Here is a 26,116-nt window from a genome sequence, read left to right as displayed (position 1 = left end):
GTTCCAGGTTTGTAAAACGAGCGCTACCAACTCAACGTGGGCGGGTTTAAATTTTGTTCAACAACTAGCCAGTGGGAAAGTGAAACGTCAGAGGAAGCCTGAGGAAACGCTCCACCAGCTGTCACGGCGCGCGTCCGCGCGAAAGCTCAAAAAGTCTATTCAGTGTAGAGATCAGGCGGGAGGAAGAAGGAGAGACGATCAGATAATAATCATCCACCTTTCAAATGCGACCTAACAGCATAAAATAATTATATTTACCGCACAGGCATTTGTTTGTGTTTGCCTGGTATGATTGATTGGTGAAACGTAAACGTTGTCTTCCCGTTTAGACGAAGCTTTCCTCTACACAAACAAACAGCATAAAGAAACAATAAAAGATGAGCCTCGTCCAGTCTCAACAACAGGTGAGGAAATGCTTGATGATTTGCACCGTGTAACTTTAAATGATCTATTCGACAAACGTGTGTACTTTTTACACTTTCAATTTTGGTTTCACCCCCTTGTTTACAAGGTTTTTATTTGTGTAGCATGCCAGCTGAGTTGGATGGTGGCTAGCCCTGGTTCTTGACTCTCGTATGGCAGTCATGTATCAGGGCTAGATGGTGGCCTATGGTCACATTGTGGGAATAGAATAGTTTTTTACTTTGGAAAATCGCTTTAAAAAACCGTTGATGGCAAAATGAAGCACTTTTGCTGAAGTGGATTGCTTACGAGAACTCGAGAAGTGATTAACAAAGGCGGAAAAACAAGGCTGTAAGCAAGCTACTGCTAGCTAACTTCTGTGCTGCACCTCGTAGTTTTCATTGTTTGGTTTTTCAAGGCGCCACAAATTCGCAGCTGTTTGGTTGTTTTACAACTACTAGGTATTGCAGAATTTAATTCAACGATTATTAGCATTAATATGACTTAATGTAGGCTACTATGGATTGGATGTCTATTAACCTGGTTATTGCATGTGTATTGTAGCTAAACGTAAATGCTACTACTACTTTGAACTGGATGTTATTTTGACAGACCGTACAATATCATACAGTGTAAAAACATTATAGGCACAGTTGTATAGATTATTGCATTACAGTAGTAGTAGTAGTAGTAGCCAAATATAACAAACTGCTGAAAGCATACAGTTCTTGCTAGGCACTCTCAAATGATGAGAGGCCTACTATGTTATGGATGATCAAATTTAACAGTTCATTGCTTGGCTAGTTGCTCAGCAGTAGTCAAGTAAATACCAATGTTATGTTCATAAGTGACATTTGCTGTGTGGGAGGAGGGTGATCTTATTTTGATGTCTTCTTCGACCAGGGAGAAGAGCTCCCAGCGGTGGTCCAGACAGCAGGGAGTGATTCAGACAGCGGAATGGGCTCTCCTGCAGAGGAAATGGTCATGGAGACAACCAACAGTAAAGAGGACCATCCAGGTGAATTGCCACAACAATAAAAAGTTGTCTAAACCCAAAACATGCAGTGTTAATAACAATGTCTTTAGTGCAGACTGCAGGCCATATAGTTTGTCAGCTCAATCAGAGCAACAATGTTGACTCTCATTAATTACTACAAGTATAAAACGAGAAACAACATTACTACTTTTGTGACCGGCTTGATGGAGTGCATACAAAGTGTATGCAGATTGGTCAAGCGGATTGTGAGATTAGCTCCGGAGTCTGGACACACAGAGACGGACCGATCCTCTTATAGACGACTAAACTCCTGCAGAGACACGAACCCTAAAACACAAATAGTGGGTTCTCTTGGGTGGTCAGTGTTTCTAATGCCTCAATTTGTTTGCAGACACTGACGACGAAGAAGACATCATGGTTCACAGGAAACCTCGGTGTCTGAAGGCTCTCCAGGACAGCGACGAGGAAGAGGAGGCAGCCGAGGGGGCCGGCGCGGCCATGCCCGAAGCTCTGGAGTTATCTGCGTCCAGTGTGGAGGAGATGGAGACGGGAGCGTTGGATGACGAGGACGAAGGGCAGCAGCTGAAGAAGAAGAAAGGAGCACAGAAGAGCAGGAAGATAGCCCGCGCTCCTGTCGACAGCGAGGAAAGTGAGCCAGAGAGAGGCGGAGAGGTGGAGAAAGAGGAAGTGAAACCGAAGAAGAGGGAGAGAAGCCAAAGGCACAAAGAGAAAAGGGAGAGGAGTAGCAAAGCAGTGGAGAAACTGAAGAAGAAGAACGAGCGATTCACTGAGATGAGTGAGGTTTGTAAAGATCCTGCCTCTGGTCAAATCGGCATGTTTCAAATGGCAAATTAACAAATGTTTTCAAATGGCAAATTAAGGCAAAAAAAAACATGTGTGCAGGCTTTCTGTGTGTGCGTAGTGTAACATTTTAGCCATTTATTTATTTGCCTATTTGCAGGACACACCTCATCCTCGGGCTATGAACGACAGTGGCTGTCTCCTAGGTGACACAGACCTGTTTGACACTGGTCTGGAGGAGGAAGAGGAGGAATCTCTGGATGCCATCAGAGCCTCTGTCAAGCTGAAGGCCAAAAAACACAAGGTACAAAAAAAAGGTTTGCCTGGAGCATGTTGCATGCATGCCACTGTTCAAGTTAATCACATTAGGCAGTGAGGAGATGTTTATCACAGAAATATCAGATGAATCGTCTGCATTTAGAACTCCATTATCTGAAGCACTTTACAGTGTGTGTTGCATTCATACATCGACAGCGGAGGCCACATTACAAGCCAACTTATAAAGCTTCTGATAACATTGCAAACCAACCTATAAAGCTTCTGATAACAAAATGTTGCTGGTAGTTAGGTGACAGTGTCGGTCAGACTAAGAGCAGCAAACTCTCACCCCCCACGAACTGTGGGGGTGGTTGTTTATCTTTGTTTGATTTACATGTATGCTTTGGGGTCCTTTTGACCAGTGAGACAGTGTCTTTCACGTCCTTCTCTGGACAGAAGGTATGTAAGTAAAACTGTGGTTGTGAAGTCTGGTTGAGTTCCAAAATTCAAAGAGGTTTTATTTGTCATTCAATCAAATATGTGCAGTGAAATGTTGCTGTGACATACTTTACAGAGTAGACTGTGCTAACAATATAACAACGAAGATATAATAACTGTGGTGGGATTTATAATAGAGTAACAACTAAGGAATTAAATGGTTTTCTCTTCCTCCAGGAGCCTTACATGGATGAGGATGAGGATGAGGAAGAGGAAGGTGAAGAGCCGACGGAGAGACCTGAGCGTGTGGTATGGACTGCACATTGACCACAAGATTGAGTTGTGAAATACTATACATTTATCATAAAGTGCTCCTGTCTTGGCAACCCATGACAGTTGTTATTCTTCTTATTCACTGTCTTCCATTAACCTTGTTGACTCATGGATTGTTCTGTGATGTACTTAGGAGAGAAAGGCAGCCCGGGCCAGTAAAGAAGCCATGAAGCAGCTCCATAGTGAATCTCAGAGGCTGGTCAGAGGTCAGTTTTCAGAGCATCTTTATCAGATTGTTTTGATGATGCTTTCCTTTGATATTTTAACCCATGAATTTCACAATTGGAGTTAATTGTTAAGCTAATTTCAGAAATTACATCCTTTACATCTCTTATTGTTCAGTATGGATGTGTATGTATGACACGTGTCTAATACTGTGCTTCAGAGTCTACGATTGGCCTGCCATACTACATCCCTAAACCCAAAACTCTTGATGAGTTTTTTAAGAAGAGAACCAGGCCAGAGGGCTCTTCCATGTCGCTTCTTAAGTAAATAAATACACAGTATTTGCGCAGATATTATGGTTTGAAATGATAACGGCAACCTTCATGCTAATTCCTCATTCATTCACTTCTGACAGATCAGCCAAGTATCAGGCCAGGATACTGGATGCCACTCCAACTCCTGTCAGTGTCAACTCACCCAGTGAGCCACAACAACCACCTGTAGAGCAGGACTCTGCTGCTCTCTCTCTGAATCTATCCTCCACCCATATCCAAACCCCACCCCAGCCAGCTGCCACCTCTTCCCCACAGCAAGAAATCAACACCCAGGTTGGAGAACAGCCTGCAAGCCTGGATGCCGAACAGGAATCCGGCCCAATGCTTTATCTGTCTGAGAGTCTCCAGGAGTCTATGACGGCAGATGGGGCAGAAGTCAAAGCTTCTTCAGGCTGTGAGGAGGAGATGGCTATTTCTCTACCTGGACTGAGCCAAATGGGGACTGTGAATGATACTCAAGCAGAGGGTGCTTTAGATCAGCCTCTTCCTCCCCAGACAGTCACTGTTGATGCAACAAATGCAAAGCCTGCAGCACAGGGCCCTTCCAAGCCTAAGAAGGACAAACTGGCTATGCTAAGAGAGCTGGGGCTGGAACCTCCACCTGTTGCCAAACTATCTGCTGATGACGGAGAATTTGTTCACTTGGATCCCAACCCTGGTAAGTCAAGAGTCAATTTAGTCTTTGAACACAGTTGGTTAGTAATGGCCTAAAGGAAGTCAACAATGAGATTATTGAATCACTTGCCTCCAGAGCACAAACTCACTTTCTATTTTTAGGAATGAATTGCTTAGTAACCACACCCAGGGGCAAAATGTATATACAGATAAATTACTTTCAGCCTACCAAGGTCCCTTGGTTTGTAATTTAAGTGATGTTTCCTTCGTTCTCCCAGGAGTGAAAGCCCTGCAGGAACGGTACGTTCGCCACATTCAGCCTGTGAAAAGACCCCAGAGAGAGCGCACAATGCAGCTGAGCATCATCCGGAAAAACAGCACCCCTTCTGGACAGGAGGAGTTGCGTGAAGAGTCTGTTACCGTCACTGTCAAAGAGGATTCTGACGAGCCTGCTGCCAAGCCTGGTATGGGATCGCACACGTGCCACATGCACATGTATATATTGTACGTGAAATCACCCAGCTGACTAACCTTCCTGTGGTCTTTGTCAGGAGTGAAGCTGCTGAGTCTGAAGCAGCGTCTTCAGCAGGCCATGGCTCTGCGGAGGCAGGGGGAAAGGGCTCGTAAGGCAGAACTTCATCGCTTAGACAACGAAGACTGTGGTGAGGAAGAGGAGGAAGAGGAGATGACAGATGAGTCTGAGGGAGAGGAGGTAAGATGGCCAGTTTGTTAGGTCGCCCCTCTATACTGTAGATGTGGCAGACCATAGACCATTCCAAGAGTCTTTTGTTACATTATCAGCATCCCCATTGCACTTACACGTGTCCCCTTCCTCCAGTGTGTGGATGACCTGCTAGGAGGAGACGATGGTGAGGAAGGAGATGAGCAAGATGAAGATGAGGACGGAGGCAGTGTGGTCCAGAGTATCAGTAGCCCGTCTCCTGTTGGGCTGAAGGGACGCTGTCCTCCACCCAACCTCAATGCTGATGGAACACTCTTGCTTTTTGCTGGCAGCTCCTGCTCTCGCACTGGGTATGTGGTTGTGTCTCCATCTCTTTATTTTACTTTTTGACACAATAGCAGAATACTGATAAAGTAGAGATTTAACTAAAAGAATAAAGAAGCTCATCAAATTGATGTTTTGTTTTCTGCTCCCAGTGATGGTGTGAGAAGAACCTCGGGCGATGACAGCGAGACAAAGACTGGTGAGTAATCTTTTTGGTAATATCTCTATAAAGTTTTAAGTTTTATCTTAAAGGCTATAATGGAACGAAAATCGTACTAATAACTGGCACCACTTTCTTTCCAGTTTCATTTAACCATTAACACTTCAATAATACTTTTGTGCAAATTAAAAACATTTAATCTTTTTGTATCCATTTAAATATAAAATGCAAGCTTGTATTTTTGCTATTTGTGGTACGATGAAATAATAATTTGGTCCCCACACAGTATTTTGTTACTGCATATTTGCACATTATTAGGAGCAGTGAGAGCTATTGGTACAGGGAGCAGTTGCTGAGGCACACTTAGGCTGGGGGCACAAACCAGGCACCTTCTGTTCCGTTTATCTACTGACTCAGCTATGGCCGCCCCTTGCCACATACAGCATATAGGGGCCATAGGGCTTATGTTAGTTAAAGAGCTTCATTATCACATGCCAACTTTCCTTTGAATTTAACAAAGTTTCTAGTAAATGCCTATTCATAGTCTGGATCTTTGGCTGGTGGGCTGACCACCACAGTGAAATAACGTTGAGCGGTGGTGAGTAAAAACAGAGAGAAGGGCTGGCGTGGTGGCAGTGGTTTGCTCTTCACCGCGGCTCGTGACGTCATGTTGTATCCATCCAGACTATGTATGAGCCTTTAAGGAGACACTTATGGAGTCAAACAAACGTCATACATTCTCTCTCTCATAGAGGAGGAAGACTCCCTGTCCCTGACAAAGGACAACAGCCACAACGGTAGCTTTGAGCTCCTGGGCTCTATGATCCCATCCTACCAGCCTGTCAGTCACCAGCGCTCCACAGGAAGAGGTGCGTTCAGCGCCAACGCCTTCCGCTCCCCCTCGCCCTGCTTCTTCAGACCCAGCTTCCTCGTTGGCTCTGCCTCTAAGGTGAGTAATTCAAACATACCCCGATTAAACGGTGGTGGGAAAAGTACTCGCATTTATTTACCCAAGTGACTGTATCAAAATACTGCAATGTAGAAAAACTGTTACAAGTAAAGGTCCGGAATTCAAAATGTACTTGAGTATTTGTGTCAAAATGTACTTAAAATGCCCAAGCATAATGTAGCCTACTCGTTATGCAGAATGTCCCATTTCACAAGTTTTCAAGTGTTCTCTTATCTTTTTTTGAAAATAGATCTACAAGCTCACAATACACGACACATTGTGAGCTTGTAGATTGGCTATTTTCAAATGGCTGTTCTAATTTATCTATAGGGCCGCTGGAGTGGTTAATTAATACTATGAAAATGTGCATTTCCTGTCCGTCCATCACCCCACGCCTCCATATATGGTCATGCCTCGTGACATCACGTGACATCATCAGAGATGGGAATCCCTGATGTTATCAATATTAAGCCCATATATGGAGATCCCTGATGTCATCAATATTGGCCAGCAACTCTACATCTGACCTCAAACCTCACCCTTAGATCTCCACATATGGAGCTGACCTGTTCTGACATTCCATATGCCTTCCCCATCTGTCCTTCCTCTTCGATGTCCCTCTTTTGACTCATACCTGTTCATTCAAACTCTAGACCCCGCCCCAAAGTTAAGGGCAGCTGCCCGGCCCTACCTGGGCCCTCATCAAACCACTGCCCCTGCTGACACCCTTAGACCTGTAAGCCTTGGACAAAGCCAACTCGGCTCCTGACAAATCATGACGATAAACAAAAGAAATTGGGCCGAACAAATAATTAGAAACGACTCTGCCTTTTTTTCCTTCTTTCTAATTATTTGTTTGGCCCAAAGTTGGCTTTGTCCGAAGCTTAAAGGTCTTTAAATAAATACTTTCTGAAACGTCTATGGGAAAAATGTATGGGAAAATCTCTTCCGTGCCGCTCGCCGGTGCGGGACTGCAATGCTCTATATTTGCCTCCTGCTGGAATAGAAGTACTGAAAATTGGAAAGAATATCAAAAGATTGTACTTAAGTACACTACAGTACTTACCGGTAGTTATAAGTAATGCAATAATTGTAATACAAATAGATATACAATCCAATTACAACACAACACGGGTGTAATAAATTGATCTGTTTCTCTCTCTGTGTCCATCAGAGTTCAGGTAAGCTGTCTGAAGCCTCTCTATCTCTACCAGTGGAGGACTCTCAGGACCTTTATGCCCCACCCTCACCTGGCGCAGACTCTGGCCCCCTGGGTGGTGCGGCGCCGGGACCAAGCCTCGAAGGCTTCTCCCGGGGCCGCTTCTCCCTGGAAGATGACACCCAGTCTCAGCTGCTGGACGCAGACGGCTTCCTCAACGTGGGGCCTCGCACCGGAGCGCCCCGCTCGCACAAGAGGCAGTTGGTTCTGGATGACATGGACGAGAACGCCATGGACGGCAACATGGGGGAGCTGTTGGGCCTGTGCTCGGGAGTCTTCGGGACGGGTAAGGCGGAGGTGTCGGGAAGGGTCAGAGAGCCCCGCTCCACGCAGGAGGATGAGCTGCTGGGGCTGTGCTCGGGGGTGTTCCCCTCCTCCACACAGGCTGGAGGGACAGGGGGCGAGAGGAAGCAGCACCGCTCCATGCAGGAGGATGAGCTGCTGGGGCTGTGCTCGGGGGTGTTCCCCTCCTCCACACAGGTTGGAGAGACGAAGAACGACAGCACAGACATGCAGAGCATGGACCAGCTGCTTGGGCTCTGCTCTGGAAAGTTCCCTAGTCCAGGTATGCTGGCATAACACAATTTGACCTTTTTTCCACCTTACTGTATATGTTGCAGAAGAAGACATTATTTACATTTTGCCTACCCCCTCTGTCATTTAGATGCATCTCCCTCACGGCCCGTTTCAAGTACAGCTCAGAAGGCTTCAACAGTTGACAGGTAAAAAGTGTTCTAGGAATTTGGCAGTATTCTGTACTTGTTTTCCATAATATACTGTAAATGTAAATATTGAATCTGTTGAGCAGACTACTGACAACTGATGACCTCTAACTTAGACTTGTATGAGATGTTATGTAAACAATATCCCTACTACGAGCTAGCTTATCACTTATTTGATGCCACCTATGAACACCACAGATATCCGTCAGCAATGTGAATGAAGTTTGAAAGATGAGCCACCTATGAAAACCACAGATATCACTCAGAAATGTGAATGAAGTTTTAACTGTTTCAGTAGGAAGAAACCTGAGGAGGAAGAGCAGGAGGATGAATGTGAGTTCAGAATTCTGTCAGACTTGGACAGTGAGAGTGACCAGGTAAGCCATTTGAACTGTGTGTACAACATGCATGTATGTCTTGTCTTGGCGATCTAAGCGGCGCGACATTCAACCTGCGTGTTTTTGTAGGAGAATGAAGATGAAAAAGAAGATGATGAGACAGAAGATGGAGAGGATGAGGATGATGAGGTTGAGGAAGAAGAGCTGGAGGCTGTCTTTGACACTCGCCCTGTAAAGAAGAAGAAGAAGAAGAAGATGTAAGTGCAGGACAGTTGCTGGTTGGCTTGTTTCTTTTGCTGAGGTTTTACATATGTACTAGATAGTAGATACCATTCTGACATTTTACATACTTCTTTGCATCTTCAGGCGGCTGGCTGAATTCTTGGACTCGGAGGCTGAGCTGTCTGGCAGTGGCAGTGATGATGAGGATGATGAAGGAGGAAGTGAATATGAGGAAGAGGAGCTGCTGGATGAGCTTCCGTCGGATGCAGAGCTGCAGGACCAAGTTAACAAGATCCACATGTAAGTAGCAGCTGTCGTACCATATTTGATAAATAGTAGTGTTTTTAAATGACACACTAACACTTCCACAACATCTAACTAAAAAGTTGTGCTCACTCGGTGTGGCACAAATGGCCAGGAGGCATCCCGCCGCCTTGCTGTCTCTGGGGATGTGATGACGAGGTTTTGGAGATGGTGAGGCAATGGGGACCCAGTGCAACCAGAGTAGACGGGCTATACGGAGACAAAGCTTTCGTTTTGCATCTTTGTGACAGGCCTAAACATTCTCCCCTTCCTCCCCACATACACAGGAAGAGTTTTGACATGGCTTCTGACATGTAATAACTTTGGAAATATTCAAATTTTCCCCTTGCGCACAAGATTGGTATCGGCTGATCGTGAGAAAAACAATCCGTGATCGGGATCGGTCTCAAAAAGACCTGATCAGAGCACCTCTAACAAATTCACTTCTGCCGTCACCCATACAACAGGAAACAGGTGATGGATGATGATAAACGTGCCCTGAGGCTATACCAGGAGCGCTTCCTGGCCGACGGGGACCTGCACTCCGATGGTCCTGGACGAGCCCGCCGCTTCCGCTGGAAGAACATGGGTATGTACAGTAGACCTTGTTTAGCACGACAATAAAGCCCTGCCTTGGTTTAAAACTATGCTGTCCTAATTTCTCCTAAACTGCCAACCTAACTTTTTGTTTCTTTGGCAGGAGACGATGACTTTCAGATGAGTGGGATGGGAGAGGGTGAGGAAGATGAGGAGGAGGAGGAAGGGGATGTGGACCAGGCTGAGGTGCAGAGGAGGAAGGAGAGAATGGAGAGGGATCAGTGGTTCAGAGAACAGGTAAGGCTGTGTTTGTGTTAAATACATATCGTATGTAGGCCATGCACACAATGATCTCGTACAGGGATCCTGCCAGAGCTATTGAAACTAAATAGCAGATTTAACATTTTAAATAAGAGCGTGATTGACCTGTAAAATGTATTTTTCTTCTTTTTTTATTAAAGATGTTTAGTTTTCACTGTTGCTACACTTAAAAAATGGAAAATAAGTGTAAACCCATAGTAATATTGTACATTGTATCGCTATTGCAATATTTGACATAACTATTGAGGTATGAACTTTTGCCCATATTGGCCATGTGGCATGCCCCAAATTTGACTTTCACTTGTACCAGTGGAGTACTTTGTCCACCACACTGCTAGCTAAGTTTGTTTAAGAACATTAATTGCAGAAATACCAGAAAAAAGAATGTCAGAAATAATTGTTTACGATGTCAGGTGGTGGTGGTGGTGGTGGTGTTGTCATTCCTGTGTTTGTGTGTCCCACTATCCTAATTGGAACAGAGTTGTCGTCATTGTTGTGTTTGTGTGTCCCACTGTCTCAGTCGGAACAGAAAGCCAAAGCCAGGAAGGGGGAAGACCTGGACGAGGACGCAGACGATGAGAACATCGGAGAGGACGACAGCCAGTTTATGAAGCTAGCCAAGAAAGTAACGGCCAAGACTCTGCAGAGGAAAGGTCAGTCTGGCATAGCATCTTGTGTTTGTTTTTCCAGATACACTACGGTTTAGTTAAGGGAAGAGAAGGCAGGTGCGCTAGCTCTGCTTTTGTGTTTAGGCAGTGGGTGCTCAGCTATAAATATAACTAAGTTCAAGATGCCACCAAAGTGGCACGCAAGACCAGCTCAGATACACATTTTTATTTATTGAGAACGCTTGACAGTCACACGTTTTGGCCTCAGTCTTCCTCAGAGCAGATTTAAAGAATCTGCAGTGCCGCTCTAAACACTGTTTAGTGTTTAGAGGATTTAATACTGAACACTGAATCAATGACAAAATATGTTTGGGCGTTGAGACACAGACAGTTGATTCACGTGCGTCCAAAGAGGTGGAGCCAGCCAATTTGACACACTACATTGCAAGTCCTGAAAACAGATCTAGAGACCGGTGTGGACACACTGTTAACTATCCTGTTGGCTAGCTACAGTGATGTTTGATAAAAACCTGGTAGCTAGATAACAGTTCTGTTTGCTAATATTGGCAAGATTGTCCGCAAATCTCAAGAATACAGCCATACTGCAGTACTGTCCCCAGCCCTTCTTGGTCCCTTGGTCTATTAAGTTCACCCAGTTGGTCATCACTTGCGTGTCACCCACTCAGAGAAACGCAGCTACGCTAAGTATCTACTGTACTGGAGAAAATATGCATTAGCAGTGAAGCATGTCAAGGCAGCTGGTCATGGATTGAAGGTTGAAGTGAAAGCGCATGTGTTCCCATTCAGGATGTTTTCAAGAAAATGTGTCGGTTTTCACCAGCACATTAAGGGATTAAGACTACATGAATGGCTCTGATGTCCTTTTTAATTTCTTCCACAGAGCCCACTGTGGCACCACAACCAGAGATGACGGCACCAATTGTAAATCCATTCCAGAGACCCTCGCAAACAATGGTAAGCCATTGTCAAATGGGTGTGTTGTGTTATAGTATATGTTTTCTAAGCTTTTCTCTGCTTGTTTTGCCATCTTACTTCTCCCACTACAGTTCTGGTTGCTTTATTGTTATTTCCTGTAATGGTGAATATCTTCGACAGTAAAAGGCTGAACTCTGGGAAACCTAACTTTTCCCTAGAGTTCAGCACTTTCCCCTAAACAGTGGGTCGTGAGTAAATATCCCTTTTTATTGTATTTATTTTGTTTCCTATACTACATTAAAATAATGACTATATATATTTCAAAAGATTTACAAATATTAAAAACATCTTTATATATATTTCAAAAGATTTACAAATATTAAAAACATCTTTCAAAAAAACTTCCTAAAGAAATCAAATTGTGATTTTGTAGGTGAGCCATTTTCATTACCGGTAATTTGGGTCTTGGCTGGGAGACATCAAATGTCTCTTTTGGGCCTCTCGAGCTTAAGTGTTTGGGAACCAGCCACTGCTACAGATGGCATGCTGTTCTCAAAGTTCTCAAGATGTCTTGATGAGATCTCTGCTCTCTTCGACATGTGTTAATACCTCTCAATTTCCCAGGTGAGGAGGGGTTCGCTACTGAATCAGCCTCGTGCTGTCCTCCAAAAGCTGAAGCTGGGGTCCATCTCGGAGGGGAACCCCCTAGCACCACGAAACACACGCGGGTTCCTCTTCCAAACACTATCTCCAGAGAAGGACACAGACTCAGGCGCTCCTAAGAAACAGGTGAGTGAGGTTGTGTTTCACGTGCAGGTACAATGGCCACTAAACACAGCATTGTTTGTACCACAAACACTGTTGTTAAAACCCAGTTGTGGTTTTCAAGGGCTACAGTTTTAGACATTAATGCAAATGTATGCTTTAACAATATTTGTCTGCTGTCCAAATCCACATATTTTCAACAGAAAACTATATCAACATTTGGGAGGGGGGGGGGGGGGGGGGTTGGTTGTTACGTTTTTCAGTTAAATATGTAATTAGACTAAAGCGAGTAGCTGTAAGTTAAAGTCGGGCAGGGTATATATATATATATATATATATATATATATATAAAGGTGTACATGTAGTGAAGCCACAGGATGCACACACATTTATTAATTTGAACATTTCACTAAGAAGCCTATGTTGTGCTATCTTCAGATTCAGGACACATTTATTTTACGTTTATTTGTAAATAAAACCGTGAATGAGAAGAAGGGAATTCTTTCATGTGTCAGGCCTGCATGCTAGTCATATCATCATACCTTTGTCAGAGGTGGTGTCATTTTAATATTGTGTCACTAGGTGGAGCCAAAGCCCATATTACTCATACTAGCCATACAGAGTGAAGATGTAGGGGGTTGAGCAGAACTGGGGGGGTCATATGTTAAAGTTCCATGTCAACTGTTTCTGTGTGTAATAAATGTATAGAAACTTGCAGATTATGGAGTTACTGTAGGAATTAACTTAAGTTAAATCACGTCTGAATGTCATTTATCTTTCTTAAAGCTACACTATGTAACTTTACTTTTCTACCCCCGGATTTGAACCTGGTTTCCAGCACAAGTGCTGAACCTTTTCCCATTGAGCTAATAGAGCCTGCCTGGTTGCTCTGGTTATAAATGCAATCTTGAGCATCACGTCAATTTGTGTTTTAGAGGCCTTGGCTGGCCTAGAGGTCTTAGCCTGACGGAGTGTTGCGGATTCAACTCTCAATCCCGACAACCTTTGCCTATCGATAAAGGCAGAAAAAGGGCCAAATGTGTTCGATCCTGTGTCTAGCTGAGACATGACCTTTGTCACAATCTAAATGTCTCGACAACCAACCCCAATTGTATGTTCTATTGTATTAACATACTCTTAAGTCATAACATGAAGAAAAATTACATTTAATTAAAAAAAGGTTACATAGTGCCGCTTTAAGTTCTTTATAGACAGAGGGTTCTATTTTCGTCCATGCTAAACCCCTAACCATTTAACTTCTTTGCCTGTTTTTCAAAATTAAAAAATTAAAGGGCAAAGAAGTTTAGGGATAAGGGGTTTGGAAGAAAATGGAGCCCAGAGTGTGTCATTGTAAGACATTTCTCACAATCTTTTTTTTTTTTTTAATATCATTGCATCCTTTACTCTGTCTTAACAATTTGAAACCACATGCATAAGCATATTAATTCAAATGACTGTGATATGCAGCTCTGTTTGTGAGGGTCATTGCACAAAACATGTTTCTGTCTGTACAAGCAGTCAATTCAACAAAGTTTTTTCATCTTTTGATTGTTCGAGTTTACTTTTGCTTTGCTAGAATAATCTCAGAATTAGTTGCCTTCTTAGAATAAATTCAGCATGTGTTTGAACCCCAGGTGAAGAAGAGGGGTCCAGTTGATGCTCTGAACCCTGCTGCTAAGAGACCATGCAGGGTAAACAACCCCACAGGACAGACATCTCAAGGCCCCCTGCGGAGTATATTCAGCTTCCTGGAGAACTGAGAAGGTGACTCGACAATGCGAGACGGAGACATTCGTTGATAATCAGTAATCACTAATGTTGGCACAAGCATTCACATCACAACATGCTTGTGGCAGCCTTCCACTGACTGAGCCCTCCTCAACCTTTCCAATATGTGCGGAAATGATTCATACCAGACTCCATCCAGCCTGATTGCTTGATATCTCAGAAAGTCCTGTTTTGTCCAAAGTTTAACCTATTTATTACAATTCCAGTAAAACACACACAGGATATTGCGGCACCTATCTTTGTGTGTGGGTTTTCGGTCACTCACACAAGCTTGATATGCTTAATGGGCAAACTTAAGGACACTCAATAATTTGTGCTCTTTGTCTGATGGATGGATGGTTGGCTCTTCAGTTTGTGTCTGACTCAATCAATAATGCCTAGTGCATTATGTCAGTTTACTTGAATGGACTACTTTGTGTATGTCCTTTTAAATTCATGTACATACCGTTAGTTGGAAGCCATTTTCAACGCAAATTGTGTATTTTTCTTGTAATTACATCTTAGAATTCAGAGTTTTGTTCTGGAAATTCATTCCATTTGTGACAAACATTTCAGAATTCTGATATATAAAGTCTGAATTTTAAGGTTAATAATCATAAATTCAGGCTTAATTTTATTTAGTTTCAGAAATTTGCTTCCAATTTTAAATGTTTGCTTTTTTGGAGGGAAATAGATTTTTTTTGTATGTGATTGGTTTTAATTATTCTACATTGTAAATAAAAATGTATTTTATTACATTTACGTCAAATTCTTCTTAAATCATAGTGTAAATGAAGGCTGTGAAGTAGAGTACCGGTTCATCCATTAAATGAAGACTGGCTTATTTCTCAGGGGTAGTTTAATATATTTTAGAAGGTTTATTTACCACCAGAGGGCATGAGATGCCCTGTTTTGGCATCAGCACTTGTGACTTAATTAGAAGTGAAATAACTGTCAATGGTAGATTTATTAAATATCGTTTATGAAAAATAACACAAAACTATGTAGTGCAGTGCTACTCATGGTGTAGGTCAGTGTTGTGGGCGTGGTTTAGTGGTTGTATGGTATTAAAGTGGTATGGTGTGAACTTGAAGGCAACTAACCATATTCACCAGGTTGCTTCATTATTACTTGGGTTGGGCCCCAAGTATGATGTAAAAGCAAAATGGCCACTGTGAGAATGAGAATATAGTCTGTTAAGTCAGATAAATTGTGGTTGCCTCAATAGCCCCTTACAGCCTGCTATTTGCCTGGGTGCAGTTCACTGTACCTCTCAACACTGCCACCAACCAATGCCCTGCATCCCAGCTTTTTCTATAGGCAAAGAAAGGCAATGTTATTGGTATAACATTAGTCAACAACGCAATTTACACATGCATAACATCAAGCAAAGGAAACACAATTATGCAATTTTCTAGGAGTTTGTTCCAGATGTGGCCCCCAATAAGCTGGGATGCCATTGTCATACAATAAGCCTCATTGTATTAAGTCATAGGATGAAAACGGAGTGCATGTGGCTTTCCAAAGTGCTTCCCATTTCCATATTTATTTCACATGGTGTATATCATGCCTGAATTGTGCTTGTAGGCCTACATTAGTATAGATGGCAGGTGAATATTAGGACTTTTGTTTTAATTGACATTCTGTACACTTACTCTTTTTGTCTTTAACTTTTTTTTCCTTCTCTCCCCTGGGTTAAGCATAATTGCAGTTTAGCGACTAATGAATTGATAAGTGGCTAATAATAGCCCCTCGTTACAGGGGGACTTCTAACGAGAACTTTCATCTCTCTCCATCTCATTAGTGGCCACGGTGATTAGGAGCTCAGGTCCCGGGGTTAGCAAGGGGTACAGGAGGCCCCATTACACATCATTAGGGCCACAGGGCCGAAAGGGTCTGCAGTGAACCCCGTGGTGGAGCCAGGCTTCAGCTGGATCCTGTAGCTATACAGTGCCCAGAGGCAGGAAAGCAGGCCGGCTTAATCCTGACATTGTTTATTCAATCAGAACATTTTAAAAGTCTCTGCTCCCTTTTCCCCCTCACCCTCGCGTACACTCGTCCTCCTTTATTCACATACACATTAACACATGCATGCATGCACAGACAAGACTTACACCCTTGATCTAAATTCAATTTATAAACTTCACTTAACCCCAAGGGGCAATTATGAGGTCAGGGCAGTAACCTAATCCCTCAAAACTGTTACTGCTTGAAAGAGAGAAGAGGAAGATTCCTTTTAAATAAATATCTAGAGGACACAGATCTGACTTTACACAGATTATTGGAGGCAGGGGGTTGAGGGTGGAATAACTGAACAGAAACATTAGCTTTTACACCCAAGGGTGTATGTGTGTGGGCGCTTTTGTGTATTTATACATATATCCTTAAAAATAAAGTGTGTGTGTGTGTGTGTGTGTGTGTGTGTGTGTGTGTCATGCATGTGTGTTTTCTGCATACATATTGTTTCGTAAAACTACCCACAGTGGGTGATGGTGTGTTATTTTGGCATATCTTGGCTAATGATTTGACAGTGCTGGAGTCTGAGCGCAGTAAGCTGTGGCTTGAGGTCCACTTGGGGGCTGATTTGTGGTACAGTATCTGCCGCTATGCGTCCCAGGCAGTGCTGGACTCTGACAGTAATAGCCAACGGGTCTCAGCCGCCCTCAGCCACTGTCACCACGGCGTCTGGTGTTGGAGCAGATGTGAAGGGAACTGGGTCAGAGCCACCGCAGGCTGTGTACAAGTCTCTAACAAGGGCGTATTATTCACAAGGTAAGTCATGCTCTGTGTTTTGTGTGTGTGTGTGTGTGTGTGTGTGTGTGTGTGTGAGAAAGAGAAAGATGTTAAAAAGTCCTCATTGCAAAGATCACTAACCGCCATGGGGGGACTTGCCATTGACCCTGAGCCTTGAACTTGTAAGTCTTTCTCACTTTCCATCTCTATCTGTTCTTCTGTCCCTCTCCTCTCTATCTTTCTCTCCATCTGTTCTGGAGTTTCTAGGCCTCATTTTGATTTTTCTCTCTCTCACTCTATCAGTTGGATCAGTGTGTCCTCTGCAGTTCTTTTTCCCCCCTTTTTTTCTTTTTGTTGCTGTAACGCAGTGCTTTTCAGTGAGAAGAGGAACGAACAGAGTGAGAGAGAGATGATTTTGCATGTGACGAGGCCTTGGGCGGCCGGTTGTGTTTGATGTATTTTTTATGTGCTTAGGCTACTATTGAGCGATGGAGGGCGGGAGGGGGGGTGAGCATGCAGCACTTGAATGGGGATGTTGTTGAGGGGGGCGAGGAGGAGGAGGATTGCCGATGAAGGGTAGAGGGGGGTGCTGCTTTTCTGCCGCCAGCGACGACGTGTCAGGGAGATGAGAGGTGTAGGGTGGGGTGGGGACACTCCACCCCATAGGGAGGCTCTCTCTGATGTAGCCTCCCTATGTGCCACACACCTCCCACCCAAAAAACACTTACCATACATCCACGTACAGTACACAACCTCTCTCTCTACACGTACATATACAAGAGGCCTGGTCTCTTGTATATGTGAAGCAAACAGGCGTTCAAAACAAAAAATAGACAAACAGACTGTATGAAGGTTCGGAAGCCAATCACAGTGCAAGTCTTTCCCTGACTGGCAGTCAGATTTGTTGCACTGAGATCATACTCAATCCTGAGTACTGTACAAATTTATACCAAATGGACCTATTAACAAAATATTTTACTGTGTACTATGGCTAGGGCCTTCTGTGAACATTTCTATCACAGTTTGGATCCCTTCAACTTGTGTATGTTTGTGTCGTACCTTTTGTATAGCCCATATATCAGATCAGGGTGATTTTTTTAGAACAAGAAACCTAATATTAGGTTTCTTGGTCTGATATGTCATCCTAAATTGCAGCTAAAATATGCACGAGTCTTCCCTTTGTGCACTCCTAGGCCCTATATCTTGCCCTATCCCTTACCCCTTATCCCTAAACTTATATTGCCATTTATTTATTTTTTTAACATTTTAAAATATTACAAATAGCCGATCTACAAGCTAACAACGTGTCGATGTAGATTGGTTTTTATTTTTGTTTTAAAATAGTTAGAAATGGCAAATAAGTTTAGGGATAAGGGGTAAGGGGTGGCGCAAGATGGAGCCCTAGAGTATTCACCAGTGTTCATGTATAGCCTATATCCATTTGTAACTTGAGGGGTATACTCATTTGTTAAATTTGTTAAATTGACACTGAGGAATGTTCACATCCCTTTAGATTTCCCTTTGTACTGTCCCACTGTGTCCCAGCCCAGTTTCGGAAGTGTGAGTCATTTGGGTGGACTTATAGCAGTCCATTCCACACAGAGCAACAATATGGGAGGATGAGGAAGGAGGGAGGGAGAGAGGGGGGGGGGGGGTCAGAACGGAGGGAGGATAAACACCACATAGGACGGTCGAACGGAGGAGGGGAAAAACAGGGAGGGCGCTGGATCCACCTTCTCAGCGGCAACTACTGCACTGATTGCAACGGGTAAGACTATATACAACAAAGAAAGAAAAGGCGGATTCTTTGTCAATCATTAGAAATATATAGGGGCTTTTATGAATAGACGAACTGTTGCGGTTTGAACTGGGAAGGTGCAGGCGAGGAGAGATAGAGAGAGAGCAGTGATATGGGGTGAGCGCCGATGGACACAACCTATTACGTAACGCGCAATGGAGATTTTGTTTTTAATCTTTATGATCTCACAAAATGTCGCGCATTCTTTTTTACTTTCTCAGTTTTCTGCTGCTTTTCTAAATTATGGGTTTTTACTTGCGGTGGGTGTAGCTGTTTAGCAATATTAATATATGGGTCGAACGTCGTTCTCGCTTTTTTCGTGTTTTCTATGTATGCAGTCGTCGTCACCCCGTAATATATATAGGCTATTCATAATCGTTTAAATGTAAAACATCACCCCGATGCTTCGTAATCATATAGCATTAAAATAAAATGGTGCACTGGAAAGACATATAGTGTAGCCTACGACGGCATGTCGAATATAGACAGCAGCCTTTTCTAAGCATTTATGCACTGTAACCTCTCGTAGTGGGCTACCATATGATTATTGTTTTAGTGCGTGCGTTATGGACCTCTTAACAATGAATATGTCAATATAGCGATTTATTTTTAGACTAGGTTTTCAATCATCAGCAACACATCTGTCTATTTGCGCGCGCCTCGGTCGCTGTCCTTCAGCACTACGTGCACGTGCACGTATAGGGGACAGCCAGCAGCACTGCGCAAGAAGGGGAAGGAATGAGTGACAGTACCCCCGAGTCAGGATTAGAGAAATTTCCATTCTAAGGAGACATGTAAATATTTGATGTTAATAGAAGTGGAGTGTGCAGACCAGCCTGTAGTTATAGACATTATGAACAAGAAATGGTGAGACTGAGAACGGGGGTCCTTAGATTAGATTTATATCAAAGATGTTTATACAGTAAGTTATATACCATGGCAAATGTATCCGAATCCGATTATAGTAAATGAGGCAAAGCATGGTTGGGACACATTCACATTTAATTCCGTTTATAACTTTATTAATCCACAGAGGCAATTTTATTTTTGGCATGAATTAAATAAAAACAGATAGCATTCAGACATAAGATACAGATCATTGCAATCAAGAGAGTTGTTTGGGACTATGTTGGACTGATTGTCTTTGCTAATTCACACCGATTGGCCAGGATCTTTTTATTTCAGTTACATAAAGTTCTAGTTTTTTTTGGGGGAAACAAACAAGAAAAAAAAGGTTATGATTTTCACCATTCTTTTGTTCTTTCTTATACCCATAACAATTGACCCCACATTTTAATAACTATATTGTTATACTATGACAACCATTATTGTCTTTAATACCCCGCCCAAAATTTGTCAACGGCCTCATTATAGAGAAATGTTGATATGTTATAGTTTTTGTTCCAATTCTTCAAAAATAGTTTTTTTCCTTTAAGTTAACATGTTGTCTTGGTGTCCTTGTCCTTGCAGTGAGTCTCAGTCAGCAGTGATGCTTCGTCATCAGGACCTGCCCATAAATGCCTATGAAGGCCAGGGAGGTGCCGGCGGCTCCGCCCCCTTGCTACAAAACAGGAAGTGCGACAAGGACGGCAACTTCAATTTCCTGCCAGGAAAAGACGACGATGGTGTCACGGCAACCAGGAACGGAGGAGGGGACGAGAACCGAAACCAGGTGCGTCCACGCACCCAGAGCCCATTGGGCCTTGAGCCATTAAGCCCTTCGTCCTCTTCTGGGTTTCACCATGGACTGGGACCCCTGTCTCCCCTGTCCCGCCTGCCCTGCTGGAGTCCTCTGGAACCCCTGCCCGAGGTCGAGAGCGGAGACGATGGGTATGGCCGGGTACCACCCGACGGAGCGGAGGAGCGTAGGATGACAGAAGATGAGATGAGACGGGGGGTGATGCTGACCAGCAATGACAAGAAGGAGAGAGAGACCAGGCAGGGGACACCACAGGAGAGAAGAGGGAAAGCCGAGTTCAGAGGAGGAGAGTTACAAGAAGAAGAGGAGGGGTTGGACGATGACTCTGAATGGGGAGAGAGCGACTCTGAGTTTGGGTTCAGCCTGCGTTCCACTGGCAGCCTCTCATCCCTCAACATGGAGAGTGGCACGGAAGGGGTGCTGATGGGTGGCTGGGATCGCATTGGCGTCGGAGAGCCCAGACCTGACCACCACAGTGGTGCCAGCGACACAAGCACCATCACCGCCATGAATGCTGACCCAACCAGGAAGTCATGGGATGGTGCAGGAAACAAGGGACCAACAGGCAGAAGAACTAGCTTTGGCCGTGAAACCCTCAGTGGAACTGGACTAGGGTTCAGCCCCCTGGAGGAGGACGAGGAAGAAGACAAGGAGGAGGACCAGTCATCGGACTCGGATGACGAGCTGCCGGAGCTGATGGACGCCGTTTGGACCCTGCGGGACCGCGAGCGCTTCAAGGCCCAGGAGATGGAGAAGCACCAGGTGCAGCTTACCATGTACCGGCGGCTGGCGCTGATCCGTTGGGTCCGCACCCTGCAGAGCCGAGTCCAGGAACAGCAGAACCGCCTGCAGTCCAGCTTTGACGTAATCCTCACGCACAGGAAGGAACTGCTGCGCATGGGCGCCGCGGCTGCAGTAACGTCTGCCCCGCCCACCGCCACCGTGGGCCAGTCATAAAGAGCGGAGCCATTTGAAACAGGAAGGGGTTTAAATACCAGGGCTGAACAGGCCTGTTGGTGGAGTTGAACTCAAAGGCGCTTAGTGCAATCAAGATACTATGCTTATTTGCAATACTTTTCCCCTGACAATAAGACGCTGTCCAAGCTTTCCCTCTGAGATTTGAAGGTTTAAACTCTGACATGGTGGTGGTGTTGGTGGTACAATGTAAAATCCAGAGTGTTCATTTAATTCTTATTAGATTGCACAAAGTAGAACCAAATGGACCCTCATAGGTCTGTTTGGTCTCACTCTCAGAGTTACAGATTAAATGAACGCTGTAGATTTTAAAGCCATGTTGTATACATGTTGGTTTATTGGTGACTGACCCATTGCTTATTCTAATGTATTGAAGTCATCTGCAGGATTTATAATTCACCAAAAATAATGTATTAAAATGTATGACATAGAGATGTATTATGATCAAAGCAATTATATGAAAAGTTGAATAAGAAAGAGTTTAATATATTTATACAAAGGTTATGTTATGGCTATTATAGTCTCTGATTAAACTATATAGAAAGACATTATAGAAGCAATTCAATGTTTAGATATGGCGTGTATGTTAGAATTATGCCTATACATATGTGATATTTGTCATTGAAGTGAACACAGTAAATAAAACTTAAATCTGAAACTTTCCTGTGTGCTTTTTGCTTATATCCATAACTGAAATTATTTTGTTTACAAGTTTTAAGCAAAATTCAGGTTTCTCTCATCTGTAATAATGATATTATTTGAAGATGAGGGAAGACGGTGCACAGTAAAATACTGTTATCAGAGTTTAAATAAGTGGTTTTCAACCCTTTTCATGTCAAGGCCCATTATTTATTCTGCATTTGAGTCACGGACCACCATGTGATGACATTTAGCCTCGCAGACCCAAAACTAAATAATATTTTGTTATCGTTGGATAATATTTTGTCCACAACTCCATGCTGTATTTATGTGGTACCCGAGAGATAACAGGCAAACGTTGATCATCAAAATAACAGATCTTCTACATTCTCTAATTGCGTATAATAATCAAACTCTTGAGATTGTAAAAACCACATTGACCTGTAAGGGTCCATTTGGATACGCTCTCAAGGCTCAAGAGTTAAAGATCTATAAGGGTTCATTTGGTTTACCAACTATGCATCATTTAACTCTGTACCACCTGGAACGCCCTCAGGGACCACTGGTGGTCCCGGACCACTGGTTGAAAACCACTGGTTTAAATGAACACATTTAACACCATTTTACTAAAGCAATTGATAATGCCAAGGCTTGTTTAACCCAACTGTCATTTCATTTCTCATCACGTTGATTTCAAGAAGGGGTTTATCAAGGCTCTCCCGATAGGGCCAACAAAGATAGTTTAATCTTAGATTGGTTGAAAACATGTATTTTAGCCCCTGGCAAATGACCTTTCTGTTAACAAATGCTTCTTTGTCAGCTGAACAAAGTTGGTTTGTATATCTGCTCATCACACGAGGTGGGTGTGTGTGTGTGTGTGTGTGTGTGTGTGTGTGTGTGTGTGTGTGTGTGTGTGTGTGTGTGTGTGTGTGTGCGCGCGTGCGCGCGCGCGTTCTGCAGGCAGTGTGATTACTGTGATAGCCGTGTGGGGAGAACAAGCACCAATCTTTATGGCCATGGTTAGGCTGTCGATGTCGTCGCCGCGGGCATTCCAAGAACGTCTCGCCTCTTTCTCTCAATTCCCCATCTCCAGTCCTCTCGTGTGTGTGTAGGTGTGTGAGTGTTCACAATCACAGAGATACCAGCCATTTTGCCACCCCATAATCTCCAGTATGAGTCGAGTTGGTCGCATGCACGGCGGCCCCGTCGTGAGTCCCTCGGGGAATCAGTCTGCGCCCTGGGGCCCTCGCGTCCCATCCGGGCGGTGAGCAGACGTCAGTCAGTCCGGTTGCAGCTCGAAGGAGCCAAACCCCGGGGCAAGTTTGGGATAATCCTCGGCTATATGCCCCCAACTCTGGTTTATGTTTTAAGCTTATCGCTTCTCCTGACGCAGGCATCACAGTGAACCTCTGGGACAATTTACATATTGATCCGTTGTTCGTTGGCTTTACTGAGCTGGCTATATGTATTGGAGGCTTCAAAAGGGATACAGGAGGGGATAACACACGTTTACCCGGTTATTGTAACCGTGGAACCATGCACCAAACAACCACCTCTAAAAAGGGTGCACAAAGGGACACCGTGAAACAACAAAACTGCTTTTGATGTTAATTTAGCAAATCCCCATGTTTTCAGGCCTGTTGGGTAACGTGACAAATATGCGTCAATACAAGGTCTGCCTAAAAGGGACCCATGATCCAAGCAGGGTGGTTTTGTGTGTTGTTCCATTCTCTGTAGTGTTCATGCAGGCCGGGACTTCGGAGAAAGTTGTATGCTGCTATTTCGTCATGACACTTAAAAAGCCCTGCACACATGGCTTGGTTTCGGTGACACTGGAGCAACGTGTGACAGGGGCCCTGCTGGGCGTGAGCCGCGTCAACAGTGAAAATCACTGCGCCCCGCGGGGAAGCATATGGCGACGCCAATATCTCTTTCGTCGCGTAAAATGGCTAATTCAGTCGTACAGTTGGTGGCATAAATGAAGAGAACTTTACAAAATGACTATTGTATATGCCTATATAGGCATTTTAACCGACGTCTCACAGGGACTATAGGGAGACAGGGAATGGGCTGCAGGGAGTAAAAGTGCGCCTCGTCGTGACACAGGGCCATAGAGTTATATACAGATCTGCTTATGTTAACTTTCTGAATCCAATCAAGTTCAACATTTCTGTTTTAATCAGACGAATACATTTCGTCAGATGAGTCGTGTGACGTCCAGTAGAGGGAGACAATTCATTGCAGCCCGTGAGGACTGAGGACACGGTTTCAGCCCGTTGCTCCACTTCAATCAGTGTTGAGTAGCCCTACGCAAGAGGGCAGCAGTGTGTGTGATGGCTCCAAAAGTGTGCTAGAGATAAAGCTGAAAGCTAAACTGGTCCTATCCTATGTATGTCTGCGCTTCTGTTTTTTGAATAGGACATATCGGGCTACTGATATCTTGTATTCTCTCTCACTCTCCCTCTCTCTTCTTTCTCCCCCTTCTTTCCTCTGCCTGATGTAGTGTGACAGTGCAGTAGCCTGCAGCACTCTGTTGGCGTGGAAACAATCAGCTTTGACAGAAAGGGGGTGGTGGTGGGGATGGGGGTAGGGGAGGGAGGGAGGGGGTGGGGTGGGGTGGGGAAGAGAGGCTGCGGCCTGAGGCCTGCGTATGATGAACTGGGTAGAACGACCTGTCACCAGAAAGAAAAATATAAAACAGTCAGATAGATAGATAGATAGATAGATAGATAGATAGATAGATAGATAGATAGATAGATAGATAGATAGATAGATAGATAGATAGATAGATAGATAGATAGATAGATAGATAGATAGATAGATAGGTGTGTGTGTGTGTGTGTGTGTGTGTGTGTGTGTGTGTGTGTGTGTGTGTGTGTGTGTGTGTGTGTGTGTGTGTGTGTGTGTGCGTGCGTGCGTGTGTGTGCGCGTGTGTGAGACGTGTGTGTGTGTGCATGTGTGTGTGTGTGTGTGTGTGTGTGTGTGTGTGTGTGTTTTATTTAGTTGATATTGTTTTGGCATGCAATGGAGAATTTCAGGTTAGCCAGTAATTTATAGGCCGCCCAGTTGTGTCACTATATTGTTATTGCTGTAACTATACTTGATTAGAATAACCTTTAGGCTATAGGCCTTTGTAAACCAGTTCACCGGTCATTGCTATCATATTGGCCTCCTCAGTATGTCATCACCATCCATGGGGGACGTGGCGTGCACATTTGCTAGAAAATATAGCTATATAGGCCTATATGAAGGCCTATATATGTTTGTAACTGCATGCATGCATGCATGGGCCTATATAACCCTATACCTGTTGACTGTAGCCTGTTCAACAGAAACCAAACCCATGGGACAGGCCTGTATATGACCCATCATCCATGTGTCATCATCTTGACTCATAGGCTATAGGCCTATTGACTAAATGACTATAGGAGTAAATAGGACCTAATTCAATTAAATCTATCAGAGGCCAGCAAGGGTTTCTTCTCAAGGCACGGTGTGTTGTCAAACTTCGATGCTTTGAGTTAATTAATCTAGTGGGGGAGGTACAGAAGCCTGTTGGTGGGGTGCTAAGGGACTTGGGGGTTCAGCTGCCTCGGCTGTTTTAACCAGCTAATAAATATGAAAACAGCAGGTTAAAACTTTGTATTCGCTCTCTGTCTGAAAGGATTATACCCTTCTATAGAGTCCCGTGTAAATCCCCCAAACCTCATAATGCCCAATGTTGTCCCATAAAACTGGGTTGAACAATGGGCGAAGAAAGAGGGCTTTTTCACGCATAAGGGGTTTTCTCAAGAGCACATTGAGGGAAGCCCCGGCCGGGACACGCCCATAGATTATCTGTCCGTCGGTGAAAGCGCGGCTGTGAGCGGCAGGTGCGTGTGCCAGGCACGGGGGTCGTGAGCTCGGTGACCGCAGGGGGCTGACTATGTCGAATGCGTGCAGCTGCCGGCAGGAATTTTTTCAGATTGTCACTTCCATTTAACTTGCTCTTTTCTCTCTCTACCCCCACCATTGAAATGGAGTGAACTTACGTACCCAGGTCTCCCCGACGTCCTCTCCCGTTTTAGAGACGAAA

At 44.1% G+C, this 26,116-nt stretch overlaps 2 protein-coding genes across 3 annotated transcripts; both read left to right on the top strand.

Moving 5' to 3' along the window:
* Positions 1-184: 184 nt before the first annotated feature.
* clspn (claspin) lies at positions 185-14,851 on the top strand. 2 transcript variants are annotated; one of them, XM_080788320.1, is made up of 24 exons: positions 185-404; positions 1,306-1,420; positions 1,791-2,200; positions 2,361-2,504; positions 3,134-3,205; positions 3,363-3,435; positions 3,615-3,717; positions 3,810-4,387; positions 4,623-4,808; positions 4,896-5,056; positions 5,183-5,376; positions 5,503-5,549; positions 6,263-6,459; positions 7,634-8,243; positions 8,343-8,400; positions 8,696-8,777; positions 8,868-8,995; positions 9,105-9,260; positions 9,731-9,852; positions 9,964-10,097; positions 10,642-10,774; positions 11,631-11,704; positions 12,290-12,454; positions 14,065-14,851. In XM_080788320.1, the coding sequence occupies exons 1-24, from the start codon at positions 378-380 to the stop codon at positions 14,188-14,190; spliced, it is 4,095 nt and encodes a 1,364-aa protein (XP_080644446.1). In that variant the 5' UTR covers positions 185-377; the 3' UTR covers positions 14,191-14,851. The 2 variants fall into 2 exon arrangements, with proteins under 2 accessions (XP_080644446.1, XP_080644447.1); XM_080788321.1 differs by lacking the exon at positions 185-404 and adding an exon at positions 738-753.
* Positions 14,852-18,704: 3,853 nt separating this feature from the next.
* c19h1orf216 (chromosome 19 C1orf216 homolog) lies at positions 18,705-22,042 on the top strand. The gene is made up of 2 exons (XM_080786848.1): positions 18,705-18,845; positions 20,199-22,042. The coding sequence occupies exons 1-2, from the start codon at positions 18,841-18,843 to the stop codon at positions 21,382-21,384; spliced, it is 1,191 nt and encodes a 396-aa protein (XP_080642974.1). The 5' UTR covers positions 18,705-18,840; the 3' UTR covers positions 21,385-22,042.
* Positions 22,043-26,116: the final 4,074 nt, after the last annotated feature.

The sequence above is a fragment of the Protomyctophum bolini genome (assembly GCF_963924005.1).
Source record: "Protomyctophum bolini genome assembly, chromosome: 17".
In the NCBI taxonomy this organism is placed as follows: domain Eukaryota; kingdom Metazoa; phylum Chordata; class Actinopteri; order Myctophiformes; family Myctophidae; genus Protomyctophum; species Protomyctophum bolini.
The sequence above is the reverse complement of the archived record's forward strand: the minus strand, read 5'-3'. Positions and strand labels throughout refer to the sequence as shown.